Source organism: Parasteatoda tepidariorum, chromosome 10 (assembly GCF_043381705.1).
Source record: "Parasteatoda tepidariorum isolate YZ-2023 chromosome 10, CAS_Ptep_4.0, whole genome shotgun sequence".
NCBI classification, from domain to species: domain Eukaryota; kingdom Metazoa; phylum Arthropoda; class Arachnida; order Araneae; family Theridiidae; genus Parasteatoda; species Parasteatoda tepidariorum.
The window spans coordinates 20,187,750-20,206,342 of record NC_092213.1 but is presented as its reverse complement, the minus strand read 5'-3'; the positions used below and the strand labels follow the sequence as shown (position 1 = coordinate 20,206,342).

General features: G+C 27.4%; 1 protein-coding gene across 4 annotated transcripts in view; it reads left to right on the top strand.

The window, feature by feature from the left end:
- The window catches only part of LOC107442560 (exocyst complex component Sec15), a 40,025-nt gene that overhangs the window by 8,591 nt on the left and 12,841 nt on the right, over positions 1–18,593 (top strand). For 2 of the 4 annotated variants that reach the window (XM_016056147.4, XM_016056149.4), the window contains exons 2-12: positions 4,310–4,475; positions 6,336–6,520; positions 7,058–7,262; positions 8,922–9,116; positions 11,587–11,670; positions 14,023–14,069; positions 14,158–14,278; positions 14,393–14,464; positions 15,552–15,755; positions 17,452–17,561; positions 18,395–18,506. In XM_016056147.4, coding sequence (XP_015911633.1) covers positions 4,310–4,475; positions 6,336–6,520; positions 7,058–7,262; positions 8,922–9,116; positions 11,587–11,670; positions 14,023–14,069; positions 14,158–14,278; positions 14,393–14,464; positions 15,552–15,755; positions 17,452–17,561; positions 18,395–18,506 — 1,501 coding nt within the window. Of the gene's footprint in view, positions 1–1,453; positions 1,614–1,895; positions 2,046–4,309; positions 4,476–6,335; positions 6,521–7,057; positions 7,263–8,921; positions 9,117–11,586; positions 11,671–14,022; positions 14,070–14,157; positions 14,279–14,392; positions 14,465–15,551; positions 15,756–17,451; positions 17,562–18,394; positions 18,507–18,593 lie in introns of those variants that run through there. The other 2 variants (XM_016056148.4, XM_016056150.4) reach the window with 2 other exon arrangements.

Below are 18,593 nucleotides of genomic sequence, written 5' to 3'. Positions count from 1 at the left end.
GATTCGACTACAATTTTTGTTCATGTACTGTTACCTTTATTTATTTCTTTGTTTTATTTATATTATGGGCAAAATTTACGGACGCAGGATAATGCTGAGAGAGGGAGAAAAATGGTTATTTTAATTTCCTATTTAAATGGAAAAGATGCACGTTCGATTTCTTTTATTATTTTCAGATTTATTACCACGAGTGAATTTTTTGCGCATTGATTCTGTGTTTTGAGCCTGTAGTCCTGTAGACCACCTCCCCTCTCAGATGTTCTACAGGGACTATTTGTGTGTTTCAGACTAGATGTTAAAAAAATATTAATGAAAAAGAGATTTGAAAAACTTACAAAGATTATTTTGAAAAAGGAAATGAGAAATTTTTAAAGTTTCACCACAAGCCTTTTTGTATGTCGAGTTTGAATCTGGAGGTGACTTGTGATGAGTGCTGTCGATATCGAGTTTTTCTCATCAACAAAAAATGCAGTCGTAGCTTTCACAATTGCAAAATTAATGAAGATGTGTTATTTTACTGACCAAAACTTGTCTTTTTCTCTAATGAGGTCCCGCAGTGGAGTGATCGTTAAAACACGGTTCCCAGCAGATCGCCGAAGTCAAGCATCACTGGCTACGGCCAGTGTGTGGGTGGGTGACCACTTGGATCAGTCTGCGTAGGGACCAAGGGTGTGCGGTATTGGTCCTCGTTAAACTGTTCTACCGAAAAGTCCTCGACTTCGCTTGCAGGTCATTGGGCTACCGAAGCGGGGGTGCTAACCCCTCTGCAGAGGATCAAAATTGTGATGGCATGTCTTCAGATCATCCTCAGGGATGTTTCCCAGACCGTCGCCAATAGCCCATTGTGCAGCTCTAGTGCAACGTAAATTAACAACATCAGCAATTCTCTAATAAGACGAGCACGGATAGCATCGATAGCAAGGATTCTTACACTGGATCTTCAATTTAACTATGGTGACGTGAAAGAATTTGTGATGAATTTACTTAATCACATTTTCTGCGAGTAGTTGTAGTAGTTGTAGTTCATTTACATCGCACTAGAGCTGCACAATGGGCTATTGACGACGGTCTGGGAAGCATCCTTGAGGATGATCCGAAGACTTGCCATCACAATTTTGATCCTCTGCAGAGGGGTTAGCACCCCCGCTTCTTTAGCCCAATGACCTGCAAGCGAAGTCGAGCACTTTAAGGTAGCACAGTTTAACGAGGACCAATACCGCACACCCTCGGTCCCTACGCAGACTGATCCAAGTGGTCACCCACCCACGCACTGACCGCAGCCAGCGATGCTTGACTTCAGTGATCTGCTGGGAACCGTGTCTTAACGATCAGTTCACTGTGGGACTTTCTGCGAGTAGTAAAAATAACATATGAGTTCTGTGGTGCAAATAAATTAATTTAAATCTTTTTTTTGTTTATTTATTTACTTCTCAATAAAAGGCTTGATACTAACTCCTAAATGGCAACACAACAATGTGATTCTGTAGTATCATGGCGGAAGATGTAATAAATGACAGTTCATTTAATTCTAGTCGAAATCCTCACTCAGAACACGAACTTTTGCTATATGAATTAGAAACTTCTGATACCAGTAGCGTTGGATTAGTTGTTAGGTATTGATTACATGTTTATCTCTCTATTAATATATTTTTAACTTCAATATGCCGGGGTTTCGAATTTGACGTAGTGTTTATTAATTCAGTTATTTACTTTTAAACGTTCGATTTGTCTAAAAGTGTCGACTTTAAGTTAATTTATCCTTTGCTTTCTAATGGCAGGTGTGTTTCCTCTATTTCTTGCTTATATTAATCTCACAAAATAAGATCGTGTGAAAAAAAGTTATCTTATGCTGGCACTTCCTGGCACACTTCCTGAGTGCATCCGCTTAAATTACCATGCGTATCTTTAAATAACTAGAGAGGCCGAACCAAAGATCAGGTTATTTACAATACAAATGTTTCTTCAAATATTATGAATCGAAATTCGAGCGAAATTTTGAAGATATCAGAGATTGATCCATCTATTTTGTCATGTCAAAGTGTGATGTATGGAATTATGCTTAACTTTTTTTTTTTTTTGTCCTCGCTTGATCTTTTACTACAGAGATTACTGCTAGTTTTACTTAATATTTACACATTGTTAGTTTAGATATCTCTGCTTGTTATTTAATGTGGCCAATTATTATTTTTTTCAAATGCTTGACATTTTATTTATGAAGATCATTTGCAAATTGTTTTTAAAAACTGTACATTGTTAATTTTGATTTTTTTTTGTGTGTGTTATTTGAGGCAGAAAATTATTATTTTTGTTGAATAAGAACTGTTTTGTCAAGAATATTTTTAAAATCTAATCTAGATATCTCTGTTAGTTATTAAAAGCAATAAATTATTTTTGTCAAATGCTAGATATTTTATTATGATCATTTGAACTTTATATTTGAAAACTCCTCTTTAATTTAAATTTTTCTGTGAGACAGCAGATTATACCTATTTTTGGACTTGGGAAATCACGTTGTGTCTATTGGTGTTAAAATCATTTACATTTTTGGGATTGTTCCTGTGTGATTGTTTACAAAAGTTAAATGGTTTATGTTGATTTATACTAGGAATGTTTTAATTATTATGAAAAGTATATTGCAAGCAGAAATTTAAAATGAAAAATGAAATACTTACTAATATGGAGTTAAATGTAATTTAAATAAAAATATGATAAAGCTTTAAATAAAATGGGTAAACAGTTACCTAACATTAGTTTAAAGTAGAAAAAGTGAATTCACTTAAAAATTTCTTGATGTACAAAATTATTTTATTAGCATTGTTATGGCATTTATTTTGTTTAATATTTAACTTTTTTAATTCTTTATTTTTAAGTTCATATTCTTCCAAAGAAAAAATAAATAAAGTGTAACAAACTGAAAAAATTGTCAAATGTTCTGCAATAAGACTTGATAATTGCTACATTCTACTAGTATAGTTTAATGTACAATTAACTCTCATTAGTTAATTATTACTATCTTTTTCCTGACAAATAATTTTTGTCCTATTGAAAGGGAAAGTTCTACATCAAATTTTATGTATATGCTTAGTATATTAAATAATGGAACAAAATTTTCAAAAGCATATAACATTCTCTTTGTTGATCATACCGGGGGTGATTGTATTCTGGGTGTACCCCAGATTTTTCAGGGTTTTCGTATAGTCTTTCTGGATCTAAAAACTAAAAGCAGGGTATCTAAATTTTACCACCAATTTACTTAATTTTCCATAAATGAAGAGTATTGAATCACAGTTTTCCGCTTATTCAAAACTTATAATCGGACATAATTTTCACTGAATTTTGCTATTTGAATTTTGAAACTTTGACTAAATTATGTTAATTAGACCACTGCAATGCTTGGATTCTTACTCAATATGATGAAAATCTTCTGATTTCATTCTCTTAGTTTGGTGGATTTTTGCCATTTTCAATGTTTAAAACTGTGCTGACATACACAATTCATATTCACGCAATTTTAATATCCACTATTGGGTTTCTTATTTACCTGATTTTAAAGTTACATGTAGCGATTAATAATCACCTGATCTAAAACTTCGATAACGAGATTCGTATCCGACGAGTTAAAAATCAATTATTGTTTTTACACGTTTTTAAGATCAATATTGTTTCAAATTCAGTATTGCAATTCTTATTAACGTGTTTGTGATATCAGACATCTAATTTTGTATTTACATGTGATTTAAAAGTTCATTTACATTTCAATTAATATTCATGTGATATAAAAGTCACGCAAAATGATTCATATTTATGCCATTTAAAAATCCAATATTGCGATTTGTATTTTTACATTTTTAAAATTCAATATGGTGATTTGTTTTATCACATTTTTAAAATCTATTATCACAATTCAAATTTATGCTATTTTAAAATCGAATATTGTGATTCCCATTATTATATCAGTGTGAGGATATTTTTCGTTGTCAGAAAATTATATTAAGCAAAATGAATAATAATTTGATATCGAGTTTTTGCTCAAGAAGTTTTCTGGATTTTTTTACTTTGTGTCACAATCATCCCTATTTGACGTAAATTGTTCTGTAAGAAACTGGGCTTAAATAGTTCTGCTCTAAATATATATTGGAACATAAGTAGGCACAAGGACTTAGACTGCTCTGGGATGTATGTCACAGTTTTGAACACTTTCTGTTTTAAGAGAAACAAGTATATTAGATATTTTATTGCTGTTTTGAAGAAAATCATTTATAAATCTGTAAATTCGATATATTGTTTAATGTTATGTAATTGTTTTTAGAGCTTTATATGATGGAGATGAATATGAAAAGTTTATGGAAAGGCTGGATGCCAGAATCAAAAACCATGACAGGGATATTGAGCGAATGTGTAATTTCCACTACCAGGGATTTATCGATTCTATCCGGGAACTGCTTCAAGTTAGAAGTAAAGCTCAAAAGCTTAAGGTAATTTTGAAACTTAAAATATTTGTACTTTTTGTTCTTATAAATTCAAAGAAATAATGCAAATTTTACACTTCCACAGTGGTTAAAATGTTTGAGTAGGATATTGAAATCATTGTTGTCATTTTGTTTGGAAGAAATCAGTTCCGTTCAGGACTTTGGATAAAAAACCCAGAAAAAACGGGACGTAATGGAAAAAAACTCAAAAAGACCAATACAATTGTCTAGTAACACCATGGCATAATCGTAGCGACATTGTCGCAGAACGTTACTGAGTTCTTGCAAAAGGACTTTTCCTTTGGGAAATAAAAAATTTTACTTTTCTTTTCTGCAGAAATTATCTTTTCTTCGGAATTATATTCAAAAGATGCCTTTCTTGCGCATCGGAGTGGGAAAAAAGTGCTTGTGACTTTTCTGTTCTCACAGGAGAATAATGAAAAATAAGGAATAATGAAGTAAATAATTTGGTTTTCTTTTCTGTGGAAATTTTCGTTCTAATTTTTCATGGAGTTATTATTACTGATTTCCTTATGGCTATTAAAATCCGATATTATTTATCACAACAACTAAATCTCGAAATGGAAACACGCATTTAGTAACTCCTTTTTGAAGAGTCCGAATCGTATGATTTCGTCGTCTCTCTTTCTTATTGGCAGTTACTCCTACAGATTTTATTTTTTTAATGTGATGATGTATTATAAAATGCGAGAAAGGAAATAATTAGTGTGTTATCTTTATACAAAATGTGAGAATATCACCCATAATATTAGAATTAAAAAAATCACACATTCAATTCAAAACATTATTTTATTTGATCCAAATTTTATTTATTTAATTAAATTTTTTGGAAGTGTTTTTGAAGTTTGTATATTTGTTATTGTTAAATATCTTCTAGAAAGATATTAGTATTAGAGAAGTATGTCGCTGAAAGCCCAAAAAAATTCTGCCACAGAGTCTAGTAATAAGTATTATAAGAGAAACTTTAACAAGTTAAATTAAAATTATTGTACCCGAAAGTTAAAAGCTTTTCACATTCACTTAAAAAAACTATTTTTATTTGTTTTTGTATGATTTTAAAAATCTACATATATTAACAGTCAGTTTGAGTATACTTAACAGTATATGTTTATCAAAATTAGTATGCTATTTGTAATTGTGAATTCGACATATGTTAATGTATACTATATTTAGTATGTGATTTGTTAATTTAGTAGTATTAATAAAATTTTATTATGATATTTTATCAGTTAATATAACTATAAAATTTGATTTTGCAACACTCATTTACATTAAATATTGAAAAACTATATTTTAATTTTTCAAGAAATTTATTTATTTATTTTTTTCCCAGTTGTTACTTTTTAGTTATTACTTATTTAAAAATGATGTTTTAAATATATTTAAAATTAATACTATTGTTTAATCTAGATTGTTATTATAAACTGCTTAAAAAAGTGTTATAATGTTCAATAATTCTTTTTAGAAAGGAGTTTCGTTTATTCCTTCCACTTGGGTTGGAAGAAATTTGACAGTCTATTTATGATTGAAATGAAAGCTTACTGATAATAATATTTGTTTTAAATCTTTGTTTTTCATTGTATTGCTTATTAATATAAATACAATTATTATAATTAGGTTTTTATAGTGTTGTAGGATAAAATGAACCTAAATTAATGTAATCATATTGAGGGCTGTCTTTCAAGAGTAGATGTTTTTTACCTGATCCTATCTTGTTCTATAGTTTATCTAAATGTTTTCCAAGGGATGTTGTTTATCACACTTGATGTTATTTTGTTTAGATTGCTTTATAATGATTTTTTTTTCTTCATAAACACAATATTTAATTTTTATACTTGGTTTTAGAATGAGGTTTTGTTAACAAATGAAGACTTGCAACAAAGTGCAAAGAAAGTAATGAAAAAAGCAGAAGAATTAGTTAAGCATAGGAAAATGCAGTATAATATTTCCTGTGCCATTGATAATTTGTTTATGTGCCAACCTGTTTTAGAGATGTATTTCAAACTAATGCACCAAATGAAAGAGAAGAGGTAATTTTAAATATATAAATTTATTTAAATAATATTTAGTTTCTTTTTTATATATTTAAACTTCCTTTCTGTTTTACGAGGATTGTTGTAAAGTTCAGTCACCGAACTAGAAAGAAAACATATTAACCAAAAAGAAATACACTTTCTGCAACTATACAGAACAATACAAATGATACAAAAATGTTTATTCTAATTTTTTGGTAAAATTTTGAAATCTTTCATATTTTTCCTTTAAATATTTTTTTCATTGCTATTTAAAGTAATGTCCTCTATCCGACTACCTTATATAATCAACAATAACCTTAACAATATCTGATTATTTCATTTTTTGTGTGACTAAAATGACTTTATTTTAAATTTATGGTAATGAGGCATTAATTGAATCATTAATTTAAATAATTTAATTTTATCAAAAAACTGGTTACAAAATGATAACATTTAATTTTAGACTTTTCTATGTTTTTCTCTAAATAAGCAATTCTTTGATGTTTTTCAATACTTCCCCTACATTATACTTTGATGTTGTTTGTTTTTCAGATATTATCCAGCTTTAAAAATATTAGAACAGCTAGAACACACCTATTTACCAAGAATTAGTCGTTATAGATTTGCTCAAACCATGAGAGCTACAATACCTGTGCACAGAGAAAAAATTAAAGAGGCTTCTAAGTCAGATCTGAACGATTTTCTGGAAAATGTTCGTAGAATTTCTCCGATGATTGGAGAAAAGGCTATGAAACATGTAAGTCTAGTTTGGAATATTAATATGTTACCATTTTCATTTACTGTGTAAAATCTTCTTTTACAAGTTATTTTTTGATGTTGATCAAACAGTGAAAAACTGTTTTAATCTAAGTTTTTGCATTGTTCACTTTTCAGCATTCTAGCAGGAAATGTTTTCTTTTTGGACAAATTTTTTCACACAGGGAAATTTCCTATAAAACAAAATTATAATTAATATTTTATGTAATTATTAATATCACAAATTATTTAAATTAAAACATCTATTATTGTTTTAAGTTTTATATGTATATTATTATTAATGCATATTTCTATAATTTTGTAAATGAAAAATTGAAAGGAATGATAAATCTAAATTAGTACTTAAATTCAAGTTCTCAACTTGAGACAAACATTTATAAGTTTGTAATAACAGCTTATTTTATCAGTATATCATACTCTATTTTGTAAGTTTTAAACATAAAAACAAAGATGGCCAATAATGAAGACTCCAATTCTTTTATTTTTATATATAGTACTAAGTCCCTCATCCGGATGCCCCTTTACTGGAAGATAAAAACTCCATTTCCTTTTCAAAAAAGAAATTGTGATGAAAATCCTCCTCTTTTCCTCAAATTTCTGCTTTGTTATGATTTTTACCGGACTCCCAATTTTTGTTCGATTTGAATCCGTTTTCCGCTGTAGAATGTAAAGAAAATTGGATATCATGTAAACAAAACCGGCATTTCATTACCCCGCAAGAAAAATTGCGTATTTTTTTTCTAACGTCTCGCAGAAAAGCATTATTACTGCTAAGAATCGCACACTCAATTTCAGAGTGCGGGAAAATATTTGAAAAATCCGGATTTAAGATGAAATCGTCCCGCCTGTAGCAGGTCGTATAGTGATTTTACGTTAAGCGTGTTTTGTAATAATATGACATTAAAAAGGAAATCAAAATTTTTAAACCTATGTGGAATTCCAAAACTGTTGAAAATGAGATCAACAAAACGATGTGGATAATAAAATTGTCAAACATCGAGTGCATCAAAAAAAAAAAAATTCTATGCATGTACTATTTAAAGTTTTCCATGTATGTTAAGGTTAAAAAGCAATAAAAATCCATGTAGGATAGCTGGTGGATCATCAATAATTGAGTGCCAAATGCACAATTCAAAGTTTGCCGAAAGAAATAATGTATTAAAACATTGATATTTTAAAAATGAAGTAAAACACCGTTTTAATAACTACTGAAAAACCGATCAGCAAAACCATGCTGATTCACTGTGGAATCATCGCTAATCAAATGTATTGAGAAATTATTACTAATTGACATTTTGTGATTCGGAATTTGCAGTATGTTATAATGACGTATTATAATATCAAGATTTTAAAAACCATGGGGAAATCTGTAATAAAAGCTGCAAAATTATGTAAGACGCAAACCACATAAATTTATACTTTGTTGATTAAAATTGATGTTAATTTTTTCTATTTGTTATTTTTATTGAATAAGAATGTTTTGATGTTTGTTTGCTTTAAAGATCTATTATCCAGAAAAATCTATTTTTCGGACTTTCCGAATTGGGACTTTTAACTGTATAGCTTTTTATCTGGAAAAAAGGTTGGATTTTCAGAATTATTGTTGAAATTTTTTTATTTTTCTTATATTCCTTGTTAGCAATCTGAGCACAGCACTGTGGATGTTGATTTTAAATGGAAGAAGCGGAAAGCTCCTCCTCCACCGAATCCTTTCACTGGGGAAATAGAGCAACTGCCAGAAGAATGTGTAGTGGATGATGGGGAAGATTTAAGTGCACAGGATATGATAGATTTTTCACCTGTTTATCGTTGTCTCCATATTCATACTGTATTGGTGTGTATTGCAAGTTTATGTTAATATTAGCTTACATAATTATAAGCCATCAGTTTTTCTTGCAAAGCCATTTACATCTTTAGAATAATATCTTACAGTGTAAAGTTAACTTCAAGTTTTTTTTACAAATGTGTATAAATATTCTATCGCATTAAGAGAAGCAATTACACTTAAAAAATTAAACATTGACACTTGTATGCATTGAAAAATTATAGCTAAATTGCTGTATAATATAATTTTTGTATTTTGAATGTTGTCAGTAGGTTATGAGTATATTTTTTTATTATGTTGTAATTTCGAGTAAAATTTCTACTAGTTTTTTTTTTGAAGAAATAATCTAAAGTTTTGCATTTTTATTAACAGAATTTTTTTTTTAAATAATCAGCATCTATACTATAAAAAAATTACAGGATATAATAAGGTAAACAAAATCAAAATAAATTGAATTTATGCCAGCAAAATTGTCATGTCTTTAAATAAAATTTGTCTTCTAAAGTTTAAGTTGATTTTTCTCTTTCTCTCTCTCTCTCTTTATTAATGTCAGTATGTTGCATTTTAATAGACACTGTTAAAATCATTGAAAAATATTGTTTGATTACTGAAGTCAGTTATTTTTGCTATTTTTATTGGCAAATCAATTAGTTACGAATGTTGTATTTTATAGACTTTCATTGCATATAATTTAGTTAAAAAAATTTAGCAGTGCTTATAATTTATGTGCAACAGCTCTTATTATTCTTTGCACTTACCTCAATTTTTATTGGCTTTTAAAAATTTTATTTTTTTAAGAAAACTATATTTTTTGGAACATATTTTTAATTTCTCAAAATTTTTTAAACTTAGGAAACTTACTAAAAATTGAAGTTTGTGTAAATGACAAAGAATTTTTAAAATTATTATTAGAATTGCTTGATTCTTTCAGGGCTGATTGTGCTCCGGAAAAAATCCGGATTTCCGGATTTTTCGCTAACCGTGATCCGGAAGTTTCCGGAGATCGAAGGTTCAGATGTTTAAAAAAATCGGTGATCACAAAAGATTTCGGAAATCAAATTTTCAAAGGTGGAACTTAAAAACGCAGTTTATTTTATTTGTTTATAAGAGAGCTACTTTATAAGATTATATTCAAGATTAATATTCATTTTTTTATCAGTAAATAGTTATTATAATCATAAACTCAAGAAAGAAAGACATATTTGTAAATTTCAATTGCTTCTCCAGGTCATCATAGGTATGTGTAAAATTTTAAATATATTTTAAGTAAACTAGGAAATATTGAGAAAAAGGAAAAAACCTTGTTTAAATTTTTTTTCTAATTTTTCAGTTTAAACTTTTTTTTATTTATTTATTATATTTTTTTACTCACGAAATTTTCCGGAATTTTGACTGGGGCTCACAATCACCCCTGTTCTTTAAAACCATAGCATATTTTTTTAAAGTTTTTAAATCGACAAGAATTACATTTGTACATGATGGAATTGTTGCAACGTTTATTTATTTTAACCTTTTATTTTAAGTATGTAAGTGTAATTATTAGCCACGGTGTGTAGCATTTTTAAAAAATGCTTAAAGGTGCTTCTTTTTTATTTATTTTTTAAAATCCTTTAAAGGTACTTCTTTCATTCAGGTTTTGTAAAAAGAGCTTGATTTCCTATCTTTTAAAAAGAGATTTTTTTCTTTGCTGTTTTAATTGTCGTTCTAAATTACAAAGAATGCATGATTTTCACAATTTTCTCTGCAATGTTTATCAGAAACTAGCTATTTTACAATGATTATGTAAAATTTTTGAATTTTATTGATTTTATGTTTAGAAATTAGGAACTTTAAAAGATAGAAAAAATAATTTTTATTATTGCACAGTTCCAAATTATGATTTTTTTTTTGGAAAGTGATTAAAAATATTTTTTAAGTGCTTAAAAAGTACTTTAAAGGTGCTTATTTTTTGTTGAAAAATCTGACTACGCATCCTGTTAACAATCTATAAAAACGAGAAATCAGAAATTTTAATTAAAAACTGACCTATTATTTGAGTCAGACATTTGCAAAATTTTGTTGACACCATACAGATAGTTTTTCTTTTAAGTAAAAATAACTTCTGTAAAAGAGGCTACTTTCACTTTTGTAAAACATACAGAATAAAACCTAAGGATTTGTCTGTTTTTAACAGTCTGTTAAAGTAAAAAATAGTTGCTACTTTATTTAAAAAAATATGTTTGGACTTATATGTTATTATTTTTTGTAATTATTTTATAACTGTATATTATAATCATTTTGTCAAATTGTATCATGGACTTTTATTATTACAAAATGTTTTGTAATTATAGTCAATTATTTATTTTGTAAATATGTGCTTCTTTATTTCAAGAGTTTTTGAAAAGATAATAAATTTAGAAAATATTTATGAATTTTTATAAAAAATAAAAAAAACTTATGAACTACATGGATTATATTTACTTATTATTTTGTTCTTCAGGGTGAAAGAGAGTCATTTGAGCGTTATTACAGAAATCAAAGAAAGCAGCAAGCCAAATTAGCTTTACAACCATCCACAAATATGGTAACAATTCTTTTATTATTTTTTGTAGGCATTTGTTCGATAAAATAATCACAAGTATTAAAAAAAAAGTATGATTACTATAAATATTTAGCTTATATGATGAATATTTGCAAGTTCTAATTTGTCTTAAATGCTTATGTTTTCTTAATTCGATATAATGAATTTTTGAAGTACTAAGAAGATTTTTTTTATGTGTTATTTTTTTTGTTGTTCCATTATGTTAGATTAAAAAAATAATTTTAGATTGTCAATAATTTTCTTTAAATTTCACCATTGCTTTTAAGTTTATGCTTTCATTTCCAGTTAATTTTTATGTAAATATTGTATTTCAGATTTCCATTGTTTAATATATCATAATTTAATTATGTATTATTGTTTTAATAAGTGTTATATAGTTCTGTGAAAAAAAGATATTCATCAGTACTTAGTGTTTTATTTACATATTTTTATAGTAAATTAATTTCAAAATTCCAAACTGAGTATATTTTGGAAAAGCATACAGTCATATCAATTATACACAAAACAAAAGTTTCACACGTTCCTTGTTAAAAAGTTACAAACTTAAGGGTCTTAAGGAAGAGGAATTTTTACCTCCAGTCAGAAGAAAATTGTCCTTGAATAAATGTATAAAAATTTTGTTAAGTGAATATTTAATATGAAATCCTAATTTAAGTTTAAGACAGAATGAATAAATCACATTTTCTTACCTTATTAATCATATTTGGTTACTGTAAATGGTAAAAATTTACATTTTGGTGCCTCTCTTATTTGGCTACTTTTTAATATTCTAACAGAAATCAAGGATTATGACTTAAAAGTTAAGTTTTTTATTAATAAGAAATGAAAATAGAAATAATTGTAAAACATGAGATTTTACTTAAAAGCTCCAAGGTATGATGCTCAGTCCCTGAGGCAACCAATTCTATACAACCCACAAAATTTCAGTTTTTAAAATTCTCTCTCTTTTCTCATTAAATTTTAGATATTGAGATGCATTTAAGCAAATATGTACAGTAAACTCCCGATTATCAGCAGGCAGATCATTCGTTAATAACCATACGTTTTTGCCTCGAAATGTTACAGCTCTAAATCAGCCCATGGATCAAGGTGTAACTGTGTCAATGAAAAAAAAAAAAAAAGTACCTAACAAACTTATTATTAAAAGGGGATTAAAGAGGGAAATAATTTTATGATTTTCGACTGCATTCATGACATCGCTGCTTGGGAGTCAGTAAAAAGGTAAACTTTAACAAAATCTTAGAGAGAAATTTATACCGAACGTAAAAAACACTTTGGAAGAACTTTTTGATGAAGAGAAATGTCTGCTCTTGATTTGACAATTTTCGTAAGAAATGTTTCAGGAAGAGAAAATGTAGATGAAGGAAACATCCAAGAATGATTCAATTGTGATACAAGTGATCAGGGGATAAAACATTTTAGTGATAAAGAAATTTCAGATAGAGTATTAGGTGCAAATGAAAATTAGAGGAAGTAGATCAGAGTTGAAAAAATGAGTCATAATACTGCTCTAACACTTATTAAAGGACTAATCCAATACATAGAAGAGCAAAATGATGTGACACTTACAAAATTTTGCTAAAAAAATCTATAATCAAAAATAGAGAACAGATGTTTCAACTCCAAGAAACAGAAAAAGATTTTTTCATGCAGAAATTTTAAAAAAATGTAAAAGAAAATGTGAATAAATCTGCTATCTAATAGATATTAAAATATATAATTTATATTTAAAAAAAATTGATGATTTTCTGCGAATTTGCTTACCAGCGCTTTGTGGGCCACCCAATTCCGCAAATAATCTAGAGTTTACTGTATTCTGTACTTGGTATATAATTCTCTTAAGTTCTCAAAAAGCTTGAATATTCTTCATTCTTTTACATCTCAATAATATCATGAATTATCTTTTTCATATGAAAATATCTATGCATGTATATATTTTATGTTCCTGTGTTATGTAAATGCTTAATGGAAGCTTTTATCTGTTCCTTTTATTCTCAAAAAAGGTTTTGAATTCTTAAATTTTAAGTATTGATTTTTTTTTATGAAAATGAACTTGAATGGTTTTGTTGAATGTATCTCTAATATAAAATATTTATTTACATTTGCCAATTAAGCACTAAAGTTATACTTATAATAAATTCTGACACTGTAATATTTTAAAGTATGTCTATGTATTAAAAATATATTTTACAATATATATTAATTTTTGAAAATGTCTTGACTTAAAATTAATTTAAAATATGGCTATTAGTGTCATAGCATAAAGTTAATTTTGAAATATTTTTATTCATTTATTGATTTTTCTTCTTGCTAATAGTGTAATTTATTATTTAGAGTGAAACCATTGATGGATATAGAAACTATTTTAGTGGTATTGTAGGGTAAGTATACTAAATTGTATTTCACTCTTTTTTTCAATTTGAAATGAATGTTTATTTGCTGTTTTATTTATTTGAAATTGTTTTAAAGGTTTTTCATTGTTGAGGATCATGTTTTGAATACTGGAAATGGACTTGTAAATAGAGCATATTTAGATGAGGTGTGGTCAAATGCATTATCAAAAATTGTCGCTTCCTTAAGGACTCCATCAGTGAGTATGCTTATTGTTATTTTGTAATAACTTTCAAATTTTAAAAAGGAAACAAAACATGTAAATAATTACCCTTTTATGTAATAATTATAGTTTATTTTTCTCTCTCTTTAGGATTGTTCTACAGATACATCTCTTATGTTACAATTAAAGTGGTTAATAATGCTATTCAGCTACACACTTAGAGTATGTTGGATATTTTTATTTATCAGTACAAAATTTCTGTAACCTTTCTTTTCTGTGTATTTCTTTTTGTATTGAAGTATTCTATGCACTACTAAATTGAAGTATTCATTATTTCAATAAATATTCAACGATGCATTGTTCTTTTTTTTTACCAAAAAAGAAGGGGAAAAAATTCCTTTTTTTTTTGAACTGTTAAAGTATATCCTTTGAAAGTTTAGTAAAAGTATGTATGTTAACCTAAAATTAGTTTAGAATTAAATGTAAGAAAAGTAGTAAAAATCCTTTTTTTTCCCTTTAAAAAAAGAAAGAGGAAAAGTAGATGAAAGTAAAAATTTTTCTCAGATTTTTAATCCATTTAAATTATTATTTATTTATTTCAATTATGATAGATATACATTTAACATTAAATTAATAATTGTTTTCTAGATACATACATAGATATGTATGTCTGTGAGTGCGTGTGTAGATCTGTACTTAAATTTTTTAAATCATAGATTGATATGTATCTTCTATGTGTTTTTGATTAGAGAATGGGTGTTAGCTCTTCTGAAACCTATTTCCTATAATATTAATTGACAACACCTTTTATTAACTATTACTTTCGTTTTAATAACAGCACAGGGTCTGTTCATATTTTTTTTCTTGTTTCTTCTAAATATTTTCAATTGCTGCTTCATATTATTTGTAATTTACCAAAATTCCACTGTGACCAGTGTTAGCATCTTAATGTTTTTTTTCTTTTTCGTGTATCAATATTATGTATTCTCTCAAATGAAATTAATTACTTAAATGTTATTCCAATTTAAAATATTATGGAAAAGTTCTGTTCATTACGAGACCAACATTTCTTTAAAATAATCTTATTCTTTTGCATACTTTTTTTAGAAGATTCTCATAATTGAAATTTTTGAATAGAGCTTATTTTTTAAGCTATTATAATTCTTTTAAAAATGTATTAACTCAATTTCATTGAGCTTTTTTTCCCCATAATTTATTTTAGGATTATTGCTTAATTTTATTAATTGCTTAATAGCTATTAAGGAAAATTTAGATATTCATTTGTGTGTGTTATTTATTTATTTTTCAGGCCTATGGTTATACAGTTAATCAACTGTTTGAATTGTTGCTTGAAATTAGAGACCAATATAATGAGATGCTTATGAGAAAGTGGAATAAAGTTTTCAGAAAAATATTTGACTCTGATAATTATCACCCTATAGAAGTAGATAATCAAGATGCTTATGATGCTATTATCAGTAGGTTTCCATATCATGATGAAGAACTAATGTTAGTAAGTAAAAAACTTATCTTCAGCTTTTTATTTGTTTATTTTCATTTTTATCAATAAAATATTTTTATAATGTAATTTTTTTTTTTACATACTCTTCATTAATTAATGTTATATTTCATTTATTACAGTTGTATATTCATTCCCTGGCAGAAGTATTAGACACACTGTAGATTTTTAATAATTACACGTTTTGCACGAGTTTATATGCAATACATTTATATTTAAACGTGCATGTAATGGGATTTTATACAGGAGATTTTTTAAATACTTCTATTTGTATTAATTTTCAGCTTATTGCATTACAATGTTAACCAATTAATACATGATCGTAAACAAGTGAAAACCGGTTCCAGTTGGTTCTCGCATGCGTCAGTTGTGGGCGTGTTTCTGTGGCTTTATGCGCTGTGCTGTATTTATTTGTATTGCAGTTAAATACTATGCAGTTATTTGTTTATTTTGTGTGCATTGTTTAAATAATCAGTTGGAAACTTTTATCATGGATGCAAAAAGCGATCCTTTACCATGTAAAAAAGCTGTAAGCAAACGCCCTCTTGAATGCTAAAATATTTTCAAGCCATGAAATATCACAAAGATGAAAGGTTTCTGAAACTAGCATCTGATGCATGAAGGAAAAAAATTTAGTTGGGGGACAATTTTCATGTATGCAAAAAGTAAAAAACCATGTAAATCCTTTACCATGTAAAAAAGCTGTAAGCAAAGGCCCTCTTGAATGTTAAAATATTTTCAAACCATGAAATATCACAAAGATTAAAGGTTTCTGAAGCTAGCATCTGATGCATAAAGGAAAAAATTGAGTTGGGGGACAAATTGAGCCCGAAACGAAAGAAAAGATGCTACAGAATCTGAAAGTGCGTCTAATAATTTGGCAAGGTACTGTATAGTAGATATGTATTCCCCCCTCCCAAATATTTGCTTCTTTATTTTTTTAAGCTATAATGCACATTATATTTCATAAAAATATATAAATATTTAAATATAAAACTTGTTGACTATTATGCTAATTATGAAAGTTAGAAGCAAATGGTTAATGTTTTGAAAAATAAGAATTTTTATGCTATTCAATTCTACTTTCCTATGATTTAATGTCTTGAGGGATGGATGTCTCAAATAGTGAGCAAATCTTCAACCAACCGAATATTCAGTGTGATAAATACTAAATTTACCAAAACCAAAAAAACATAATGAATCCAAAGTGTGATTAAAGGAAAAAAAGAAATAGTAGTAAGAGTTTAGTATTTGAAGTTATATGTTTGTAACAGCTGTGGTGACTTAGCGGTTGAGATAATGAGCCATTGTTGTGGAGGATTAGGAATTATCCCCAGTGGCTGCTTGAACTCAGCTTCAGTTTAATGGGAAGTAAAAGTGCCTGGTGCGCAATAATGACCATATTTCCTCCATCATGTCATTGGTCACAAAATTGTGAAACCCTAAACCTCTACGACCCCTCTGTCCCATTACTGACTGTTCGCGGCTGCTTTACTTTGAATGTATTTGAATAATATATGGGATTCTAAGTACTTGAACAATCTTATTATTCGTAAGATTCTGATAATTTGTAATTTTAACTATCTTACTTTTTTAAATGCATATAAATATAAACTGAAATTGATTTACTTTTTTTTTTCGCTTTACCTATTTATATTTGATGTATATATGGTAAATCTTAATTTTGTAGGCTCTCTTTCCTAAAAAGTTCCCATTTTCTGAATTTGTTCCTGAAGTATATGATCAAGTTAAAGAGTTTATTAGTGCTTGTTTAAAATTTTCTCAAGACTTGAATCTCAGGTAAAATGTATTTCAGTATTTTAATTTAATTTAATGTGAGAATTGTTATTTTTGGAAGCAACACCTGTAAAATTGTTGTTTTATTTGTATTTATCGGTTAATTTTTTAAAAATGTTTAATGTGTTGTTTTTTTCCTCTTACAAATAGGATATGTTGTTAAATGTTTTGACTAAATCTTTGCTTTCATTTCAAATATGAAATGATTAACTGTTAAAAGCATTAAATATATTTTATTTTTAAAAAATATTATGTATTTTTGCTTTATATTTTTCTTAAAGCTACAAGTATGCTTTTGCTTTGGAAGGTAAAGAATTCTTAATTGTTTCATTTTCTACTGTTATAAAAATAGACATAACACTTCTTTTTAAAATATTTATTTATATTTTTAGCTGTGCAATCAAGTGTATTTCATTTGGCACTTTTTTTGATTCTGAAACATACATGAACTGCTATATTTTAAATTTTTTATTTTTATTTGTGTATATATATCTAATTTTTTTAATAATTGGTATGCTTTTTAGTAAGAAAATGTTATATTAAATAGTCAGATATCATAGAGTTAAGCATATTTTTACTGCATAAATTAATATTATCTTCCTATCAAAGGAAATCGCTGCGTTTGAAGTTAGAAAAATGTTTTATTTAATATTTAGATTGCTTTCAATAGATTGTATCCTTTAATAATTTTTTCTTTTCAAGTCAGTGGTGTGTATACAACTTATATTATATACAACAAAGAATGTTATTGTCTAATCTGTAATATGGCAGATTGAATTTGTAGTGGCTTTCTTAACTTTAAAGTATTAGTAATATTTATATGTTCACTTTTTTAGTCAAACAGAAGTTCAAGATATGGTTCGCAAATCAACCAATTTACTGCTAACTACTACTCTTAGTGGATGCTTGTCCAATCTAATAAAGAATTCAAACCTTGGACTTTTACAGGTAATTGCACTTTATAATAGATATTTAAAATATTTCTACATATTTATTTAGTTGAAAGTAGTAAAAAAGTTGTTCAGCATATTAAAA